Source organism: Nannobrachium achirus (genome assembly GCF_963921795.1).
Source record: "Nannobrachium achirus genome assembly, chromosome: 5".
In the NCBI taxonomy this organism is placed as follows: domain Eukaryota; kingdom Metazoa; phylum Chordata; class Actinopteri; order Myctophiformes; family Myctophidae; genus Nannobrachium; species Nannobrachium achirus.
The window spans coordinates 56,475,381-56,493,409 of record NC_137814.1 but is presented as its reverse complement, the minus strand read 5'-3'; the positions used below and the strand labels follow the sequence as shown (position 1 = coordinate 56,493,409).

Here is an 18,029-nt window from a genome sequence, read left to right as displayed (position 1 = left end):
TCTATATATTCATGTTAGCAGAGATGGGCAGTATTTGAAATACATGTATTTGAAATACGTATTTGAAATACTTTTTTGTATTTTGTAATTTGTATTTGGCTGCGATGGAAAAAATTTGATGTAATTTGTATCAAAATACTTTCAGGTCTAGTATTTTCTGTATTTGAAATACAAAATACTTTTTAACGTAATTCTATTCTCAAATGGACACATTTGAAACATTCACAAAGGTTTAAACTGTAGCGGGAAAGATACATTTTCTTTCAATCTAATTTGCTAGTGGTTTGTGTGTGTGTGATACTGCCATAGCACTTGACTTTGATTTGCTTCAAATGTAACGTGCATTATGATTACAATTTCGAATGACTTGCGCGCAAGTACTGCGTTCATCTGCGTATGTACGTATTTAGGTTGGTAGGTAGGTAGCTGTGTGTGTTTAAGCACGTAGCACAATAAGGGACCAGCAGTTCTGACAATGTCATCATTAACAGCCAATGATCGAGGGACCAGCATTCCTGGTGATGTCAGTGGTGATATCACTGGCATCGCCAGTGGTGATGCCAGTGGGGAGCGCACCTCATGGCGTGCTCTGCTGGCGCACAAGCAGGCCATACATGGCCTACTTGTGCACAAGGCGCAAGTTGGTACCTCGACAGAGTGCAGTTTTAGTTATTATTATAAGGCTGGCAGAGCGGTTTTGCACTCTATGAAGTATTGACGCAGCAGCACCTGTGCATTCAGTCTGATGCCATAGTTCCTTTAGAAGATAACGGTAAAGTGGGTTCCAGGCGATACGCGGTCACCGCCTCCTAGTAATACATTTTCAATGAGAGGCGGGCGGCTATTTCTGCCGCGCAGCAAAGTTTTGAGGTGGCGAGCGGGCGCAGTCCTGTGAAAATCCCTGCGAGCGTGCTCGTTTGTGCATGTGTACATGGGCAGTGAGAGATGGATTGTGTTCATCTTTGTGAAATACCGTGTGGCGTTTACTAACTGTGCGAGTGTGTTTGTGTCTCACCGCGGTGCGGTAACCGCTGACCCAAGCGGCAGCCATAGCGGTGACCGCGTATCGTGTGGAAGGCACTTCTGGCCTGAGCTCTCACACACTGGCACACAGTGGTAAACATTTAGGCTGCCTGCTCAAGACAAACACCATAGTATGGTCAATTTAAGTACCTTCCACACGATACGCATTCACCGCTATGGCTGCCGCTTGGGTCAGCGGTTACCGCACTGCGGTGAGACACAAACACACTCGCTCAGTGAGTAAACGCCATGCAGTATTTCACAAAGATGAACACAATCTCTCACCGCCCGCATATGCATGCACAAGCGAGCATGCTCGCGGGGATTTCACGGGACCGCGCCCGCTCGCCTCGCCGCCCCAAAACTTCTCCACACAGCCAAAATAGCCTCCCGCCTCCCATTGAAAATGAATTACTAGGAGGCGGTGACTGCGTATTGTCTGGAAGGCACTTTATTCTTCGAAATTCGGACGGGCAATTAATTTAATATTTGGCAGTCAATCTATAAAATTACTAATCATTACATCAATTTTTATAAAAAGTATTTATGTATTTTCAAAATACAAAATACGTATTTGAATCTTAAATACATTTCTCTGGCCTGTATTTATATTTTGTATTTTGATACATTTTTTGACCCAGTATTTGTATTTTGTATCAAAATACTTTTCAATGTATTTTCTCCCATCTCTGCATGTTAGATTTTATATGTGTCACCTTCTTGCAGGAGATTCTGCGCCTGGTGTCTCAACCCCAACTGGGACTGGACATGCACTTGTGCCAAGTAATACATAAGTATTATTACTTAACTAGAGTAATAGATTACATAATATCGAGGGCTTGGAGCAAAAAGGGCGTAAGTGACATTTAACATTTTTTCACAGGACAGCTTTCTATTGATTGTAAATATTTAATTTAAATCGATATGTTTAATCAGTCTACACTTTAATACAGATTAGGCTTCAATGAATGTATTAAAAAAAAACTTTTTAATGTTGTTTTCAATTAAATAATTACAATCAATGAAAAGCTGTCCTGTAGAAAAAAATGTAAATGTCACTTACGCCCTTTTTGCTCCAAGCCCCCGATATCTCCTCTGCTCGTGTGAAAATGCATTAAAAGAGCCTGTAAACAGGAAATGCCCTGTTTTGGGCATGTAGAAAGACCTCTGTTTTTTATTTGACGTGGCTTATGGCCAACTGGCCAAGGTACAGCCTGGGTACAGAGTAGAGAAGATACAGTCATTTTGGAAGGACCCTTATGGAGCCCCGTTGGATACTAGGGCATTAACAACTTGTGATTTTTGCAAGTCGACTTGACTCAGTAAAAAGTTGCGTTGAAGTTGGGTCAAAGCTTTTGTTTTGATGTTAATATTATAGATTCCACTGCAACCAGCATCACTGAATAATAAGGAGAGAATACCCAGAGGAAAGCAGAATCCATGATTGAGCCCTCATCTATTGCTCTTTTGTTTCTCAAGCCACAAATGAGATCAAGGTGATACAAAAAGGAGATCTCAGGTATTGCTCCTGTTTCTCCTCTATTTCTGGGGAGCAACATGCCTCAGATGGAAGCTCTGATGAGCTATACAGGAGAGCTCAATAATGTCTCAAATATTGCTCAATTCATCTGGATTGTTGCGTCTCAAACTTAGCTCCAAGTGATATAAAAAATAGCTTTCAATATAATCTCATTTAAAGCTCAATTAAGGCTTTTTGTTACATCTCAGGTCTGTCTCAGAATGACCACTGTTGAGCTGTAAAAGAGCTCTCAAGATTATCTCATTTAAGTCACATTAAAGACTCAGATTGGCCAGTATATAGCTATAAACGATGCAGTCTTCAATCATTCTCATTTGATCATGCATTTGTGTTTAATGCTCATTTTAATTCACTTGCTTTATTTATAGCATATTCAGAAAATGTCTTAAGTATATATCATTCTAGCTAGTACAAGCTCTCGAATGATACCAACAATTAGATAAATTATGTCTCAATTTTATCACATACAGAACCAATCTCATGCCAATTTAAGAATGTTAAAAGCAATGTATCAGATAGTTTATTAAGATAAAGTATAGAACTTACAGAAACGTTATCTAATGAAAACTAAGGGTCTGCATCAATAGAATGCTAATTTGGGGGATAACCATTATAAGTTAAGTTACATTTTAAGATATTATTACTACTACATGAGTTTCAACAATTTATGCAGCATGACTAAAACTTCAACTTTGCCCTACATTTGTCACATGCCTTTTATAGCGCCACCAGCAGGCCGACTTACGTAATACATATTTTCTTATATTACTCCTTCAAATTTCACACAAATCGCTAGTCATGTGATCAAGACTGATCAGTTAGATCTTTCTTAGTCTTATCCCGTCACGTAAAAATGCTTTAGTCGATTTCTAACCCTTCTAAAAGAGCTAGCTCGGGTTCTAGGGGACGCACAGACACATGGCAAAAAGATTCTTGATCAGCTCGCTGAGACGAACGCGTTGATGTATGACCCCTAGAGGGCTAACCCTAATTCTAACTTTAGGGGCCGTTCTCTCGGCACAGGAGTGTCGTATAGAGGAGTTACACACACACACACACACACACACACACACACACACATACACATGTTCGTCTCTGCGAGCTGAACACGCCAGTATAAGGTTCATCCCACACAGACACTCCTGTGAGGAGATAGCTTTCTCTGGCCTGGCATTCAATGTGCTCTAACGTTTATAGACTCTATGACCCTTAGTCAAATTGGAGATCCCAGGGAAGAAAGGTCGTAGGAGGATAACCAAGACATCCACACGGAACCAAGGTCTGATGTCGCATCGTCTTTGACTTATAGCGCGAAATAGCTGACCCTAGGGTTAGCTATTTCGTGTTATAAGTCCGAAACCATCATGTGTCAAGGGCGCATCTTTTAGTATGTTGAATAGCTCACCGAGACGAACACGTGGAGGTGTGTTTTATTTCTGTGCGACATTCCTAGGATTAAACTAGGGTTAGCCTCCTTTGAATTACTATAAAATCACGATAGGATATTAGGGTTACTGAATGTCGACCTGAGGCTTAAAATGACATGCAGACATGAGAAAAAAATATATCGGAGCACCTACCAACTCGTAATACCCAAAACACACCAGGAAGTGGCAGTTTTGAGACACTTCCTGTTTGCGCATTGGAATAAAACCTGCATATTCTGACTCAGCGCATGTGATTTAGGGGGGGTAGCCAGAATCCTGGAGCAGAACAATACCAGTAAGACTCCCTAACCAGGAGATAAGCACATGTATGATCGGCTACTTTTGACTTTTTGGCAGTGGCGCCAGGGGGTCCCTGGGGGTCCCTGGAGCTCCAGGGGTCTCTGGAGGGGTGGAGCTTGTGGATTGGCAGGCAAGGAGTGTGTGTGCAAAGTTTGGCATGGATAGGGGCAACGGTTGTGGAGAAGGGCAAAAGTGTGGTGTGCCGTGATGTGGACGGACGGACGGACAGACGGACAGACGGACAGGCAGACAGACTGCCAGTGAAGGTTTTGATAGTAACTGCGACCTAACGGTCGCAAAAATGGCCTCTCAAAAATGTTACCAATGCCATTGTAAGCTTGTAGATCTGCTCTTTTCAAAGATTCTGCATAATGAGTACTTTCTACTTTTGCACTTTAAATACATTTTCATACCAACAGTTTTGTACTTTAAGTAAATTTAGAATGATTTGTTACAGAGTATTTCTACATGCAGTATTGACAAAAATAGTATTTTTTCCAATGATGTATAGGCCTAACACTTTATAGTATGTTTATTATAATTATAATAGTTATAACTGAGATACCTTGTAGGGTAGGGAAGGGGGCTACAACATATATTGTATATTTATGTATAAAATTGTGTAAAATCACATTGTGCATTCAATACTGCTATAATAATAATGCTATTAAAATATTTATTTTTTCTTTTTTTTCTTTCTTAAAATAAATTATATATTTATATATATCCTATATATTTTTCCCCCCCTTTTTTAGGGGACCCCCTGCAGTATCCCCGCGGACCCCCTAGGGGTCGCGGACCCCCTGTTGAAGACCCCTGATCTGATCTGATCAGATCTAATCTTTAGATAAGTGTACAGTAGTTCATGAAAAACAATGCATTATTGCTTCAGCAGCAGTCATTCAAAGGGTTAATTGCCCAAACAACAACTGGGAAGGATGAGAACAGTGACATCACATATTGCTTTGATCTAGCAGGAAACAGAGCTCTGTAGGAGGCGGGGCATATCCTTATTATTATACTTTCTCAGAGGAAACATTTGCTGCTCATTTGCTGCTCATCTATTGCTCCTCAAGACAGAGAGGAGCTATTGGAACGACTTGGAACTGGTTTGAACCAGTCTGGGCTGGCTGCCATTTTGAACCTCAGTCAGTCAGTGCTGAAGAGAAGAACAACCAGGAGTTATATGCTCTCATGGACTTTATCCTTTTTAGGTAGGTGAAACAACATAGCCACTGGATAAAGTAACCTACATGTACTGTATGTTACTTAAGAATGTTGTCTGCAGTGTTTTTGTACAAAGTGTGTATTTTTCTGAAAGGTTCATCCAACCAGTACAACTAAGCTAATGCTAACGCTAGCTAATGCTAACACTAGCTGATGCTAACGTTTTTACAGTAGACTACATCCTAATGGAACTGAATGTTCAAAATGTGTAAGATAAGCTTCCCTTTTGATAGAAGTGGACGTTTTTTTATTTTGTATTAACAGAAGGTGCTTTGCTGTGTATTTGTGCACAGCTTGCAGCCTGTTGTGTGGTATTGTGGCTAACAGAGCCAAAGTTAGCTAGCAGCTGTTCAATACTGTGTGTGTGTGTGTGTGTGTGTGTGTGTGTGTGTGTGTGTGTGTGTGTGTGTGTGTGTGTGTGTGTGTGTGTGTGTGTGTGTGTGTGTGGTATTTGTGGCTAATGTTAGCTAGCAATGGTAGTAGAGTATACAAATGGAACCAAATTAACCCTAACAGGTCCATCTGGTTCCATTTGTACAGTTCTAGGGGAGTTATGGATGATGGGGGATCATGGCCATATGCATACTAAAAACAGGGGGTCCTTTAAATAAAAAAACAGTTTGAGAACCAGTTCTTAACTAGAAATACTGTTCATACAAAACAGTGTGGGCTCATATGGGCACAAATATATACCCCTGTGCCCTTAGCCTCATTGGCTAAGGGCCCTGCCTTTGTACTGTTGGTATTTTTTATTTATTTTATATTTTTGAGGAGAATATCCTTGGTCTATCCTATGAAGTTTTGGTATAATATACTGGTCTCAAGCCCACTTGTTGTTATTTATATCCTGTGGCACTTGTTGGTTTTGATGTCACCAAGAACACTGCTTCTCATAATTAATGTAATCAGTGATCCTGTTGACTGTTAACCACTTAAGCCCCCCAAATAATCATATTTGAACTGGGGACCCCCCAAAATAGTCATATTTGAACTGGGGACCCTCCACCCTGACAAGCACTTGGAATGCAGTGAGCTTGTAGATCTGTTATTTTCACAATTGTTGCCTCTTATATCATTTGACAATTTGGGCAACGTTTGACCAGTTTTTATATAATTTGTTTACTTTTAATGTTATAACGGTCTTTTCTTTCCTTTGTTCCCCTGTTCTTTTGAGGTATTAGAAATGTGGTTCTCAACCTTTGGGTCGGGACCCCCAGGGGCGTCCCTAAATTATTTTGGGGGGTCCCCTGATGATTGGCTAATCATTGTTTTCTCAACAGTAAACAAACCAACAAACTTTAAGTGTATAGAGGGTATTTGCACATTTCTAAAGTGACAATTTAAGGACTTTTTAATACCTCTAAAATGACAGACTAAACATTGGGCCAAATGATCAAATATTAGACTCAGAGATTGTGAAAATAGAAGATCTACATGCTCACAAAGCCTCGCAATGCGAGGCGTTGTGAGCATGTAGATCTGCTAGACTTTCACAATAGAACAGTGTTATACAAAATGTACTGTCCCAACTCTTAGTGCTCGTCAGGGTGGGGGGTCCCCAGTTAAAATATGATTATTTTTGGGGTTGCGGCCTGAAAAGTTTGAGAACAACTGCAGTACGTGACAGCAGAGTTAGTACCAGACGCTAAATAAGTAGGCTACTGGCAGCAGTGCGCAAAAGCACTTCATGTTGTTTGATCCGGCACACAATATTTATTTATAATATCTCTTTTACATTACTCTTAACACAAATGATCCCCTCTTGCTAATCACATGTTATTATAATCACTCCTGTTATGTCAACATGCTAGATTCAGTGAGGCTCACTGAAACTAGCCTTTCTCAGCTCCAGTGCAGACAATGGGGACTGATGACACCACCATTTTGCAGCCGTGTCCTGCCCAAAGGAACAGAGCTGACCTGACTCATCTCGCTCAGGTAAGATTTGCAGATGACTGTTTGAAATGGAGATCAAGATGGTGATTCTGATAAAGGGGGCAGCAGGGGGGTAAATGGCAAAGTACAATTGCGGAGAAGTATGGGGGGCATGGTTTACATTTGTGCTACTGTAAATATATTTGGCCACCAAATCCCTGTCCCCCCCTTTTCCCCCCTCCCACTTAGATGATTGAAAACATTCTGATGGCCAAACCTGGAGGAGAGAGGATCATTACAGAGTGTCAGAATCCCCTGTCAAAACCCAGTGTTGTGAGGCCATCGCACTGATGAACCATACAACTGATGAAGCAATCGTCGAGGAGAAGATGAAACACACCTTCACCCATCGCCAAGCAATGGTTCATGACCCAGTGAAGTCCTCTGAAATATTCACCACCTTTCCAAGATTTCTTGACATTGCGGGAATGGTATGTATTGCCTTAAAGTCGAACTGAAATGAAAAATGACTTTAAACAGATCACAGCCCTGGTCATAAGGTGAACCTATTAAAAATGTATGCCATGTTGTCGTCTGTATTCCATCTTGTCTGCAGATGGAGCAGAATTTCAGTCTGATGTTTGGTGATGACATTGCTGCATCGCTGCCACTTTTCCAAGTTCCTGGAAAAGGGGCCTACTCGCTACAGGCAGAAAGTCCTTGAACAAAGCCATGGCCTCACCCAGACAGGCGACCTTGAAGATCTGCTTCATAAAGCTGAATCCCAACAGGACAACTGGAAAATGGTATGCTGGAATTAAATGACTAATACTAATGGAAGAGGGAATTGGTTTCGAAACCAAAATGAAGAGATTTTAGTAAAAATGTCTGTTTTTTTTTCTCTCCCTTGTATTTTCAGGATGGGACAGTGAGATGTCCTCCATCTTGCCTTATCCACCTCATGCCACCCTCACCTCAAGGCCGCAACAAGAGACCAGGGAAGCTCTCAGCCCGACAAGCCATTGACCACCTTGTGAAGTTCATCTAGGTAAGGTTTTAGTTCAATTAAAGTTTAAGATGGCTCACTGTTCTGTCCCTAATAGTCACCCTTAAAACTATACTTTTGTGAAATCATGCGATAACCATGCTCATCTGTAATCAGCGACTGCCCTGTGATAATTGTCTGCTTTCGCCCCCCACAGATCTATCCCCATCAGCCTGAGATACACCGATATGAATATGTTTATTTATTTTACATTTAGCAGAATAAAGATAAGGCAGAATGTTGTTGGTTGCATTTTGTGGCAAGAAGTGATTCTGGTGGCTATCTCATAAAGTTGGGGCTCTAAACTGCAAACATATTAATTGTAATAACATGACTAATGAAGTTCTCTTGTCACAGACTGGGACCAGTGTCGAGGGGCATCTGGACAGCATCACGAGAGTCGTCAACCCTATCTACTGGCTGTGGGGACCCAGAGGTGTACCATACACAAATACTTCATTGTGATTGACAAACGTGCAATCCCGTGTAAGTCACCAGACTCCCTTGCCTCTTTCGACACGCTTTTTAAAAATCATTTTGTCTTCGCTACCTCGTACAACCGGGATCTGGCTAATGTCTACCACTTCTTGCAAAGTGCTGTTTACCAGATAGATGCTGCTACCACCAAGGTCAATCCCAGGGTCAAATAAATGAGAGCTCGGATGCTGCACTGATTATTATTTTTATTTTGTTTTTATTTATTTAATACTTTTGAGATTATATTGTCTCCTACCGGTTGGGTCCCCTACCAGAGACTCCCGGCTCTTGATTCTGCACTGATTTCTGATACTTTTGAGATGGTTTTGAGGGTTCTGATGCTAAACTGAGAAGATTTATTTTGAGGGCTCTGATGCTGCACTGAATTTTAATACTGAAAAGTATATTGTTATCTGAGTGCTCTGATGATGCACTGATTTGATACTGAGATGTTTTGTTTTATTTGTAAAGTCCCTCAGGCCAATGCCAACTCACTAACAACGCACTTGAAGTTAATCCACAGACTTTGTTCAGGAAAGACACTTTGTCTTAAATGCGGTAAGCCTGGTTGTTCTAATTTCTTTGGTACTTTATCTTAATAAAGCACACAAACCTTGTGATTATCCTGTTGAAAGCCCCTCTAAAACTGAAGGTTTAGCTGGAAGTTTTGTTGATGACTTTACATCAAACAGTGCCCCTTCTGGGTCCTTCTTAATAAGAGTCTTGTAGATAGCTGCGCTGCAACAGTCGCTGAACAGTGGCAGGTGTAGGCCGAAACGATCATTAACTCTTTGGTTATTTCAATGGAAGAGATTGTGTCTCAGGGTTTAATGTAACATTGTATCTTTTATTTTCCCCCACTGACTGAGAGAAGGTTCGAACGACATCACTGGCGTGGGGAAAACATGTTGACTGTGCTTATATAGCTAATTTCATCTTCCCTGTCTGCAGACTATGTCTTACGGTATGGCACCGAAGCTGGATGGAAGGCGGTATCCGTGGAAACACTGGTCGCACAACGCAGAGGCGATTCACAGGAAGGGTAAGAACAGCCTGCTCTTCCTGAGAAGACGGGATCGTTTGGCGTGTGCAACAGGATGCTACAGATGTTCTACCAATCTGGTATGGCAAGTGGAGCAGTTTTCTTTGGAATAACGTGCTGGGGAGGAACAACTGAGCGGGTGACACCTTCAACCTCAACAGACTGGTGAGGAAGGCGGACACCGTTGTTGGGTTCTCCTTGCAGGGGTGGAGGAATTGGCCAGGGTGCAGGAAACTTAATACAATCTTTAAGAACTCCCACCCGAGATCCTCGGATACTGGAGTAAGAGACAGAGGAACAGATAGATTCATCTACCCAGGACGGAGACGTGAGAGACTGGCAGTCCTTCGTGAATGTTGTCCTCACATTATACAATGAAACACAACGGTCGTTTGGTAAGGACAACTGTAACTTATAACTGGAATAGTTATCACTGACTGTTTGTTCCTGTCCGGTTTTGCTGGGAGTACATGTCACTTCTGCTTTTTGCACTGACCAATGGGCACTTTGCACTCTTAAGTGAACTTTTAAGCTGTGCGCATTTAATTAGTTAAGTATTATTGCATGTGTTTTTTTTTGCATGTATTTGACTTAAGTAGCAGTGACTGTTTTGGTCACATTGATTTGATTAGGGTCACTTTCTTGTTTGGCACTGCATTCATGAGTAGTAAGGGGAGGAACTGTGATGTTTGTTTTTATTTTATTTGGAATAAAAGACCACTTTGGTCGTAGTTTGGGTTGTTGTATAACTAAAATGTATTGTTTTCTTGGCCACCTTAGAGTTACATCATGGCAAGGTAAATACACAACCCAAACCTTTTCCAAAGTAGTCTTTTAAAAGACTACTGTTAAAAGCACTTCATCTTCAGCCACCTTACAGAAAATAAAGTTTTATTGAAGGAAATTAAATAAAGTTTTATTGAAGGAAATTATTGTATTGTTTTTATATCAAAATATCTGCATGTATACTGTATCTCATTTACAGCTCCAAGTGAGAAAAAAAGGTTCTGGGTAATTAAATCTCAATTATTGCTCATTAATGGCTCAAAGTAAGAATCTTGGGTCACAGTTAAGAGACTTAAATGAGCCATCAGAGAGCTCTCACCTATGTCTCATTTATTGCTCCTATCATCTCAAATAAAGCTACTCAATTATTTCTCATATTTGGCTCAATATGAGAGTAATATAGGATACACTAATGAGTCAATAGAGAGTGCTCCCCTACATCTCGTCTCTCACTCCCTGTAATCTCAGAATAAGATACTCAAATTCTTCTCAAACATGGCTCCAAATGAGAAGCTCCTTAAAGATCCTAAAGCACCTTTAGGATCTACAAGGAGCTTCAAGGAGAGCAATATCTGATCTTCTAATGAAGCACACATGAGAAACAAAAGTGTGGCTCCCTTACGTCTCATGAGCAACTGAAAAGCTTTAAATGAGAAGCAGATTTTTCCTCTGGGTAATGCTGCCCTTGACAATAAGCAATCCTACTGTTTGAATGCTGTACACATGCACACATGGAGCAAAAATAACAATAGAAAAAATACAAAGGACCTTTTTGTTTAATTTTCAACTTTGACTTGCCCTGGTGGGAGACGACTTATGTAATGACGTCGACCTTTTGGTTAATGCCCTAGTAGTGGATACACAGTGTGTCACATTCAATGGTTCTCACTGAACAGGGATGTTTAATATACAGTGTGATCTAATTTCTATTCAAATGTTTTGAAATATTTTAAGGCACATATTGATGATTTTTGAAACGCTCGTAATATTCTGCTGTTGGACCGAAGCACCTTACACAATGGTAAATTATCTTTATTCTGTTCTTCTGGGTTTCTTTCTTAACTAGAATTTGTAAAACTTTTTTCTGTTTCAGGGCAAAGAGAGGAAACAGATTGTCCTGCTCCCAAACTGGAGGGTGGGTTTTTTGCGCCAGAGAAAGAGACGTATCCTCATGGAGCAACAATTCATTACAGGTGTGACTACCGACATAAACCTAACGTAGAGGGGTGGTGGGCAACAAGCTCATGTCAAAATGGCAACTGGACACAGACACCACAATGTATAGGTAATTCTATCTACACGCATGCATGCACGCACGCACGCACGCACGCACGCACCCACGCACGCACGCACGCACGCACGCACGCACGCACACACACACACACACACACACACACACACACACACACACACACACACACACGCACACAAACGCACGCACGCACGCACGCACACACACACACACACACACACACACACACACACACACATGCATTTGTTGAAATTAATGCTTTATAATTAAGCAAACTGTTAATAAAGTATTCAATCAATCAATCAATCAATCAATAACACATATTGTGTATTACATGGTAGCAGCGACCATATTCACATGGTAGTACATAATCATCATAATCAGGGGGTGGGCATAACCCACCCTGTGGTCGCTGTGCATAATGTTACAGTATATCCGTCAGATCGAGAAAGGAGCGTTTGTTTCTCGAGTGTTGTTTTGTCGACACTGTGGCCCTGCCGATGTAAAATTGCAAATGCAATTTCTTTTCAGATGAAAACGATTGCCTTAACCCAGAGATCCCTAATGCACAATACCCACCTCCTCCATATGAGAATGGAAAAAAGATAAGGATAAAGTGTGATGAAGGCTATACACTCAGTGGTATTGTTACTACTACATGTAGACATGGAAACTGGACTTCACCTCCAGTCTGTGAAAGTAAGTCTGTGAGATGTTTGAACAGGAAGTTTCCACAGAAACAGTTAGTTTACTGTGAAAGTCCCTCTACTCATAACAAAGTGTTTCTAACTTTACCCTCCTAATGATTGACTGAACTGTTTACAGGGGACATGAATGCATGTCCACAGCCTGATGAAATACCTCATGCAGTCATCATGCATGAATACCAGACCATGTTTCCTGACGGGAGGAACGTATCGTATCAGTGTGAAAAAGGATATTCTGTTACACAAGGCAAAACCAAATCCATTGTGTGCTCACGTGGTCAGTGGTACGAGATTGAATCATGTGTCAGTAAGTGAACATTTTCTGATCATAAACGTATAACAGTGTTGATTTTGACAGCAAGGTTTGATTTAGGTTAGCGATAGGATAAGGGTTAGAGTTGGGTGTCAAACAGATTACACGTAGTAACTGCAGGTGCCGGCGGATCCGGCAGGTACCGGCAGGTGCCGGCAGGTACCGGCAGGTGCCGGCGGATCCGGCAGATGCCGGCAGATGCCGGCATAAGCGGCGGTGCCGCAAACGTGATGTGACTGCTTGTTGTAATTGCGACCGTTAGGTCGCAGGTTACTTACACTTATACTATCCAAAACTCTACCGGCTGTCAGTCCGTCAGTCTGTCAGTCACGTCACACGTCACACGTCACACGTCACACTTTTCTCCTACTCATATCTCCGCCACCGTTGCCCCGATTCATGCCAAACTTTGCACACATACTCCTTGGCTGCCAAAGAACAACCCCTCAACCCCCTCATTTCTCACATGTCCCACTTCTAGCGCCACCATGAGGCCGATTTTTGCAAGACACATTGTTGGACACTGCTCCTACAGATTTTGCCCTAAAACCACGCAAACCGGTACACAGTAGCTCTACATATATGTAATCAAAATGCATCTGTCCCATCCAGCGCCACCATCTGGACGATTTAAAAAAAAATAAATTTGGACACTGCTCCTACAGATTTTGCCCTAAAATCACGCAAACCGGTACACAGTATCTCTACAGTCATGTCACCAGTAAGACTCCCTAATCATTTATGCCCATATATGGACATCTCTATATCTACTGTAACAGTCCTTGTCCCTTTTATGCCCATATATGGATATTCCTGATGTCATCAGTATAATGAACATATATGGGCTTTCTGATATGCCCATATATGGAGATCTCTTAACTGTAAGCCCTTGTCCCTTTTATGCCCATATATGGATATCCCTGATGTCATCCGTATATGCCCATATATGGGCTTTCTAATATGCCCATAGAGATCTCTGTATCTCCATATATGGGTATAAAAGGATACTTCAGGTCTGACATCAGGTTTGTTTATATTGGGTTGCTAGGTTTGACATCACAAACTCCATGGGCCATCTGACCTAGAAATCTATATTTGGGCATAGATGACTCATCGTGACCTCATCATGATTTCAATCGCTATAAAAGGACTCTCAGTGACATACACTCTCCACAGATAAAGCAGTCAACCAGCCTACCAGTCAACCCATTCTTTGATTACTTTGTACAACTAGATTAACTTTTCAATGGCATCCCCACTGGAATTGACCGAAATGTACGACAGACAATGCCGGTCTTATATAGGGGTCATTTGTGTACGGTGTCTAGCTGAGTATCTTAAGATGGTTGGATGTGATGATAAGCTATAAGCTTAGTTGATCCTGGCGATAAGGTCTGAGTCGAGGAATGCTCTCTTCCCTGGTGAGAATTGCCCCTTTATATAGGGCTTGTTTGTGTATTGTATGACATCACGCCACTCATCAGCTGTGGACTCTGTGATGTCAGAGTGATGTCAGCAGTGTGATGTCATACTCTGTGATGTCAGAGTGATGTCAGTGTGATGTCATACTGATGGCGCGGACGCAAGCTCCATGCCGGCCGACTGCCGCTCTGTCCAACTATGCCACGGATTATTTTAGGTATAATTGCCGCGCCAAAGGAATCAGTGACGCGGCTGTTGTCGGCACTTCTGGCAATGCCGCGGCAGGTAAGTGTATTCGCTGTCACTCGAGTTAAGGGGAGACCTTAAAATGTAAAGGTTTGTGTAAACCATAGCTGGTTTTCTTTGTCTCTCAGAATGCCACATTAGAACCCTTCTTGAGATCAGCCCAGAAGAGGACGTCTATGAGGGAGACATGCTGAGTATCTCCTGCCGCGTCATGGACTCTGAATGCCACTCAACCACCTACAACCACAACAACCTCTTGCTGCTCCAGGGGAACAATCTGCTTGGCCATGGACACACCAAGATCACCCATAGCATGATTGTACTGGCCAAACACTCTGTAGACTTTGAGTGCAGATTATACATGGGAAACATAACGAAGGTTTCAACAAAAACTGTGTCAGTTACTGGTAAGTGGAACAGAGAAGGATAGCTGTGTGTGTGTGTGTGTACGGCAAGAGCCAAGGGTATTCTGAAGTACAGTGTAGCGTTAATGACAGTAATATTAATATCAATATTAATAAAAATATGAATATTAATAAAAAAATATTTTTTTTTCACAAAATTATGAAAAATATATTTTTTCTTCTCGTTCACTGTTCGAAACGTAGATTCTTTATATTAGCCTAGGCATTTAAGATTCCAGTACCAATCACATTGATTCAAAACACACAGAAAGAATGTCAATGTCCACACTGGTTACTTAAGGTTAAAATATGAAAAGGTGATTTATTATAAAAATCATAAAATGTACATTCAGACTAGCATAACTATGTCTGATTCTTCAAGCAAAATATAGATAAATGGGTTCCTAGGGAAGTAGTAGGCATAGTATTTTAAAACCTGTCAAACTGTACAAAATAGATGGCAGGCTACTGTACATGTTATCCAGTGTTGCATATCGTTTCCCCAAAAACATATAAATCAAAACAATCACCAAAAGAAAAGAAATGAAAGAAATGAAATAATCGAAGATCATTAAACATTCAATATCTAACCCTACTCTATCTTAGTTGCCATTGACACAGTAAACACTGCCTTACTGTGTGTGAGAGGAGGAGAGGAGAGGGAGCTAGTTGGTTGCTAGCATGTGCTAGGTCGGCCATGTTGGCGGGGCGTCGTCGCCATGCGGTCTGGCCATGCGGCCTGAATGGAGGCAGCCATCTTTGGAGAGCCACAGGAAGTGGAGCGTGTGCAGAGCAGGATGGAGAGGCACCCCCCGCTGGCTGGAGGAGGCGCTTGCTCAGGAGCAGGAGATCCTGCTGCTGTTGAGTGGTGGTCACCCACGTCTGTTGTCTTCACCGCTGGAGGGGGAGAGAGCTCGCACGCTCCAAATCTCACTGTCTGGGTATCTGGTTGATGTCGTCGTCGGAGTGGGAGAGATAGCGTGCCTCAATCCCACGGACTGGCAGTCCTGATGATGAGTCCGGCAGGACTCTATGTTGCGAGAGACCAGGGGACAGAGTCCCCTGTCAGCTGAGTGGTCTTGAGATCTCCTGTGCTGTTGTTATTTGTTCAGGAGCATTTTTGGAAGAGAGCTTTGGTTAGCCGGGGGACAGCCGTCCCCGGCCAGCTGAAATAGTCTCAGGGCCTGCTGTTCTGTAATGGTCAGTGATTTTTTTCCAAGAGAGTGAGGGAAAACCAGGAAATCTTCTTATAGCGAGTAGGAGGGCTTAGTCTCTTGGCCCCGCAATGGGTGGAGTTGAAGCACAGTCTCTTTGGCAGACCCCTTTAGGAAATTAAGTGAAATTAACTTTTCCCTGTTAATCCTCTAAAGAACGTGATTTTCGTACATTTGACCAGATATTAATAATCATCATTAATATGCACATGTACAGATACCAAACATCATTGCTTTAGATTGTGCAGAGAGTACATGATGGTAAAAGTCGAATAATGAGAGAAATACCCAATTGCATCACGCCAAATTGGTATATGGTTGGCGTACATCGTGTTAGAATACAACCGTGTAGTTTAATGTTATAAAATTTCATTGCATCAAGCTGTTCCTGTCACATTCCATGTTTCTCATTGTCTCCTAATGTTGTCTGTGTGGCTCATAATGTGGGCACACAAGGAGCCTGCAAGTAGGATGCAGGATGCTGTTATCAAGATGAGCTCATACCAGAGAGCAATAAAACACAGTTGGACAGTTGGGAGAGGGGTGTTGGGTTACACCATGGAGTCCACTCCACTTTGGAGGAAACGGTTAATTCACTGATGTCCGTGGGGGAGGGGTACATTCAACTCAAGTCTCAACCCCAGGGTCCATTTGGTTATGAATATCAAAATTCATAACTTTCTTGTGTCTATATCTAGCGTTCAGGCTACAGATCCCCCCTTTTGTCATCGAAGTCCGACAAAACGGAAGGTTGAAGTCACGACCTTTGGATGACAAAACAAAGATGAGAGCAGTATATAGGACACAGATGGCAGTAATATTTACACATGTCAGATGGCAACTTTTATTGATCTTCACTAACTGACCTAGCATCACTGGGTACAACTGGAAAAAGATAGTTCTACATCATGGATTAACAATTCATGAAATGAAAACCATAAATCATAGAACATAAAGTAAAACCCCTGAACATGGATAACAGTAATACGGTAACACCTAGTTCACATAAGGAGGCTTTTGTATCACCCAGTGAAATGGGCCTAATAGTATGGGGCCCTTAGAAATAGGATCAAGACAGGAAAGACAGGAAAAACAAAAACAAGATAAAATAATCAAACCAAAATCATAAACAAAACTATACTCGAAATGCCTGTGGAAAAGGTGTGTACATTCAACAGGTTTCTCCGGAGAGAGAGATAGGTATCAGGCATTACATAGTGTATGATTTTATTATTGGGAGCTAAAGGTTCCTATCTATGTTTCAAAAAGCATATATAAAAAAAATGGAAATACTAGATAACAAACAAACAAAAACAAAACAAAAAGTTGCAATCATACAGTACATAGGTGGAGGTCATTCCCACTTTCCTGGGAAGGCAATCATGCTTATCGATATTGTTCTTTAAATGTGTTTGTCATTATAATTCTCTTCGTCCTAAATATATTGTCATATATTTTGTTAAGATTTAAAGTTTTGATTGGGTTCGACCGTCTGAGTATACGTTCTGTACTTGGTTATTTGTGATCCGAGCCTGCTTTCTAAGTACAAATATCAGTGGAGCTCACTCCCTTGACCTTGAGTTTGTCAAGGGAGGGCATCTGGTTCTGATTATTTTAGCGTCAGAAATGAACAGGTATAGGATTGTCCCCAGGTGGATTAGGGAAAAACACAAGCACACAAGCATATCAATGAGAGATGGTTTTGTAAATAGTGGTCTAGGAAATCTGT

The 18,029-nt window shown here is 41.6% G+C and overlaps 1 protein-coding gene and 1 long non-coding RNA gene across 9 annotated transcripts in view; both read left to right on the top strand.

Annotated features, from left to right (window-relative positions):
• LOC308285914 (coagulation factor XIII B chain-like) overlaps positions 1-18,029 on the top strand; it is a 263,356-nt gene that overhangs the window by 197,466 nt on the left and 47,861 nt on the right. For 6 of the 7 annotated variants that reach the window (XM_080726824.1, XM_080726823.1, XM_080726822.1 and 3 more), the window contains exons 6-10: positions 1,750-1,806; positions 11,836-12,027; positions 12,526-12,693; positions 12,820-13,008; positions 14,811-15,089. In XM_080726824.1, coding sequence (XP_080582950.1) covers positions 1,750-1,806; positions 11,836-12,027; positions 12,526-12,693; positions 12,820-13,008; positions 14,811-15,089 — 885 coding nt within the window. The remainder of the gene's footprint in view (positions 1-1,749; positions 1,807-11,835; positions 12,028-12,525; positions 12,694-12,819; positions 13,009-14,810; positions 15,090-18,029) is intronic. The other variant, XM_080726828.1, reaches the window with a different exon arrangement.
• Positions 6,407-11,401, top strand: LOC308284546. Of its 2 annotated transcripts, XR_013962024.1 has the most exons (4): positions 6,407-7,883; positions 8,009-8,198; positions 8,312-8,440; positions 8,795-11,401. It is a non-coding gene; the product is annotated as an uncharacterized lncRNA (long non-coding RNA). The 2 variants fall into 2 exon arrangements; XR_013962025.1 differs by having other exon boundaries at positions 6,407-8,198.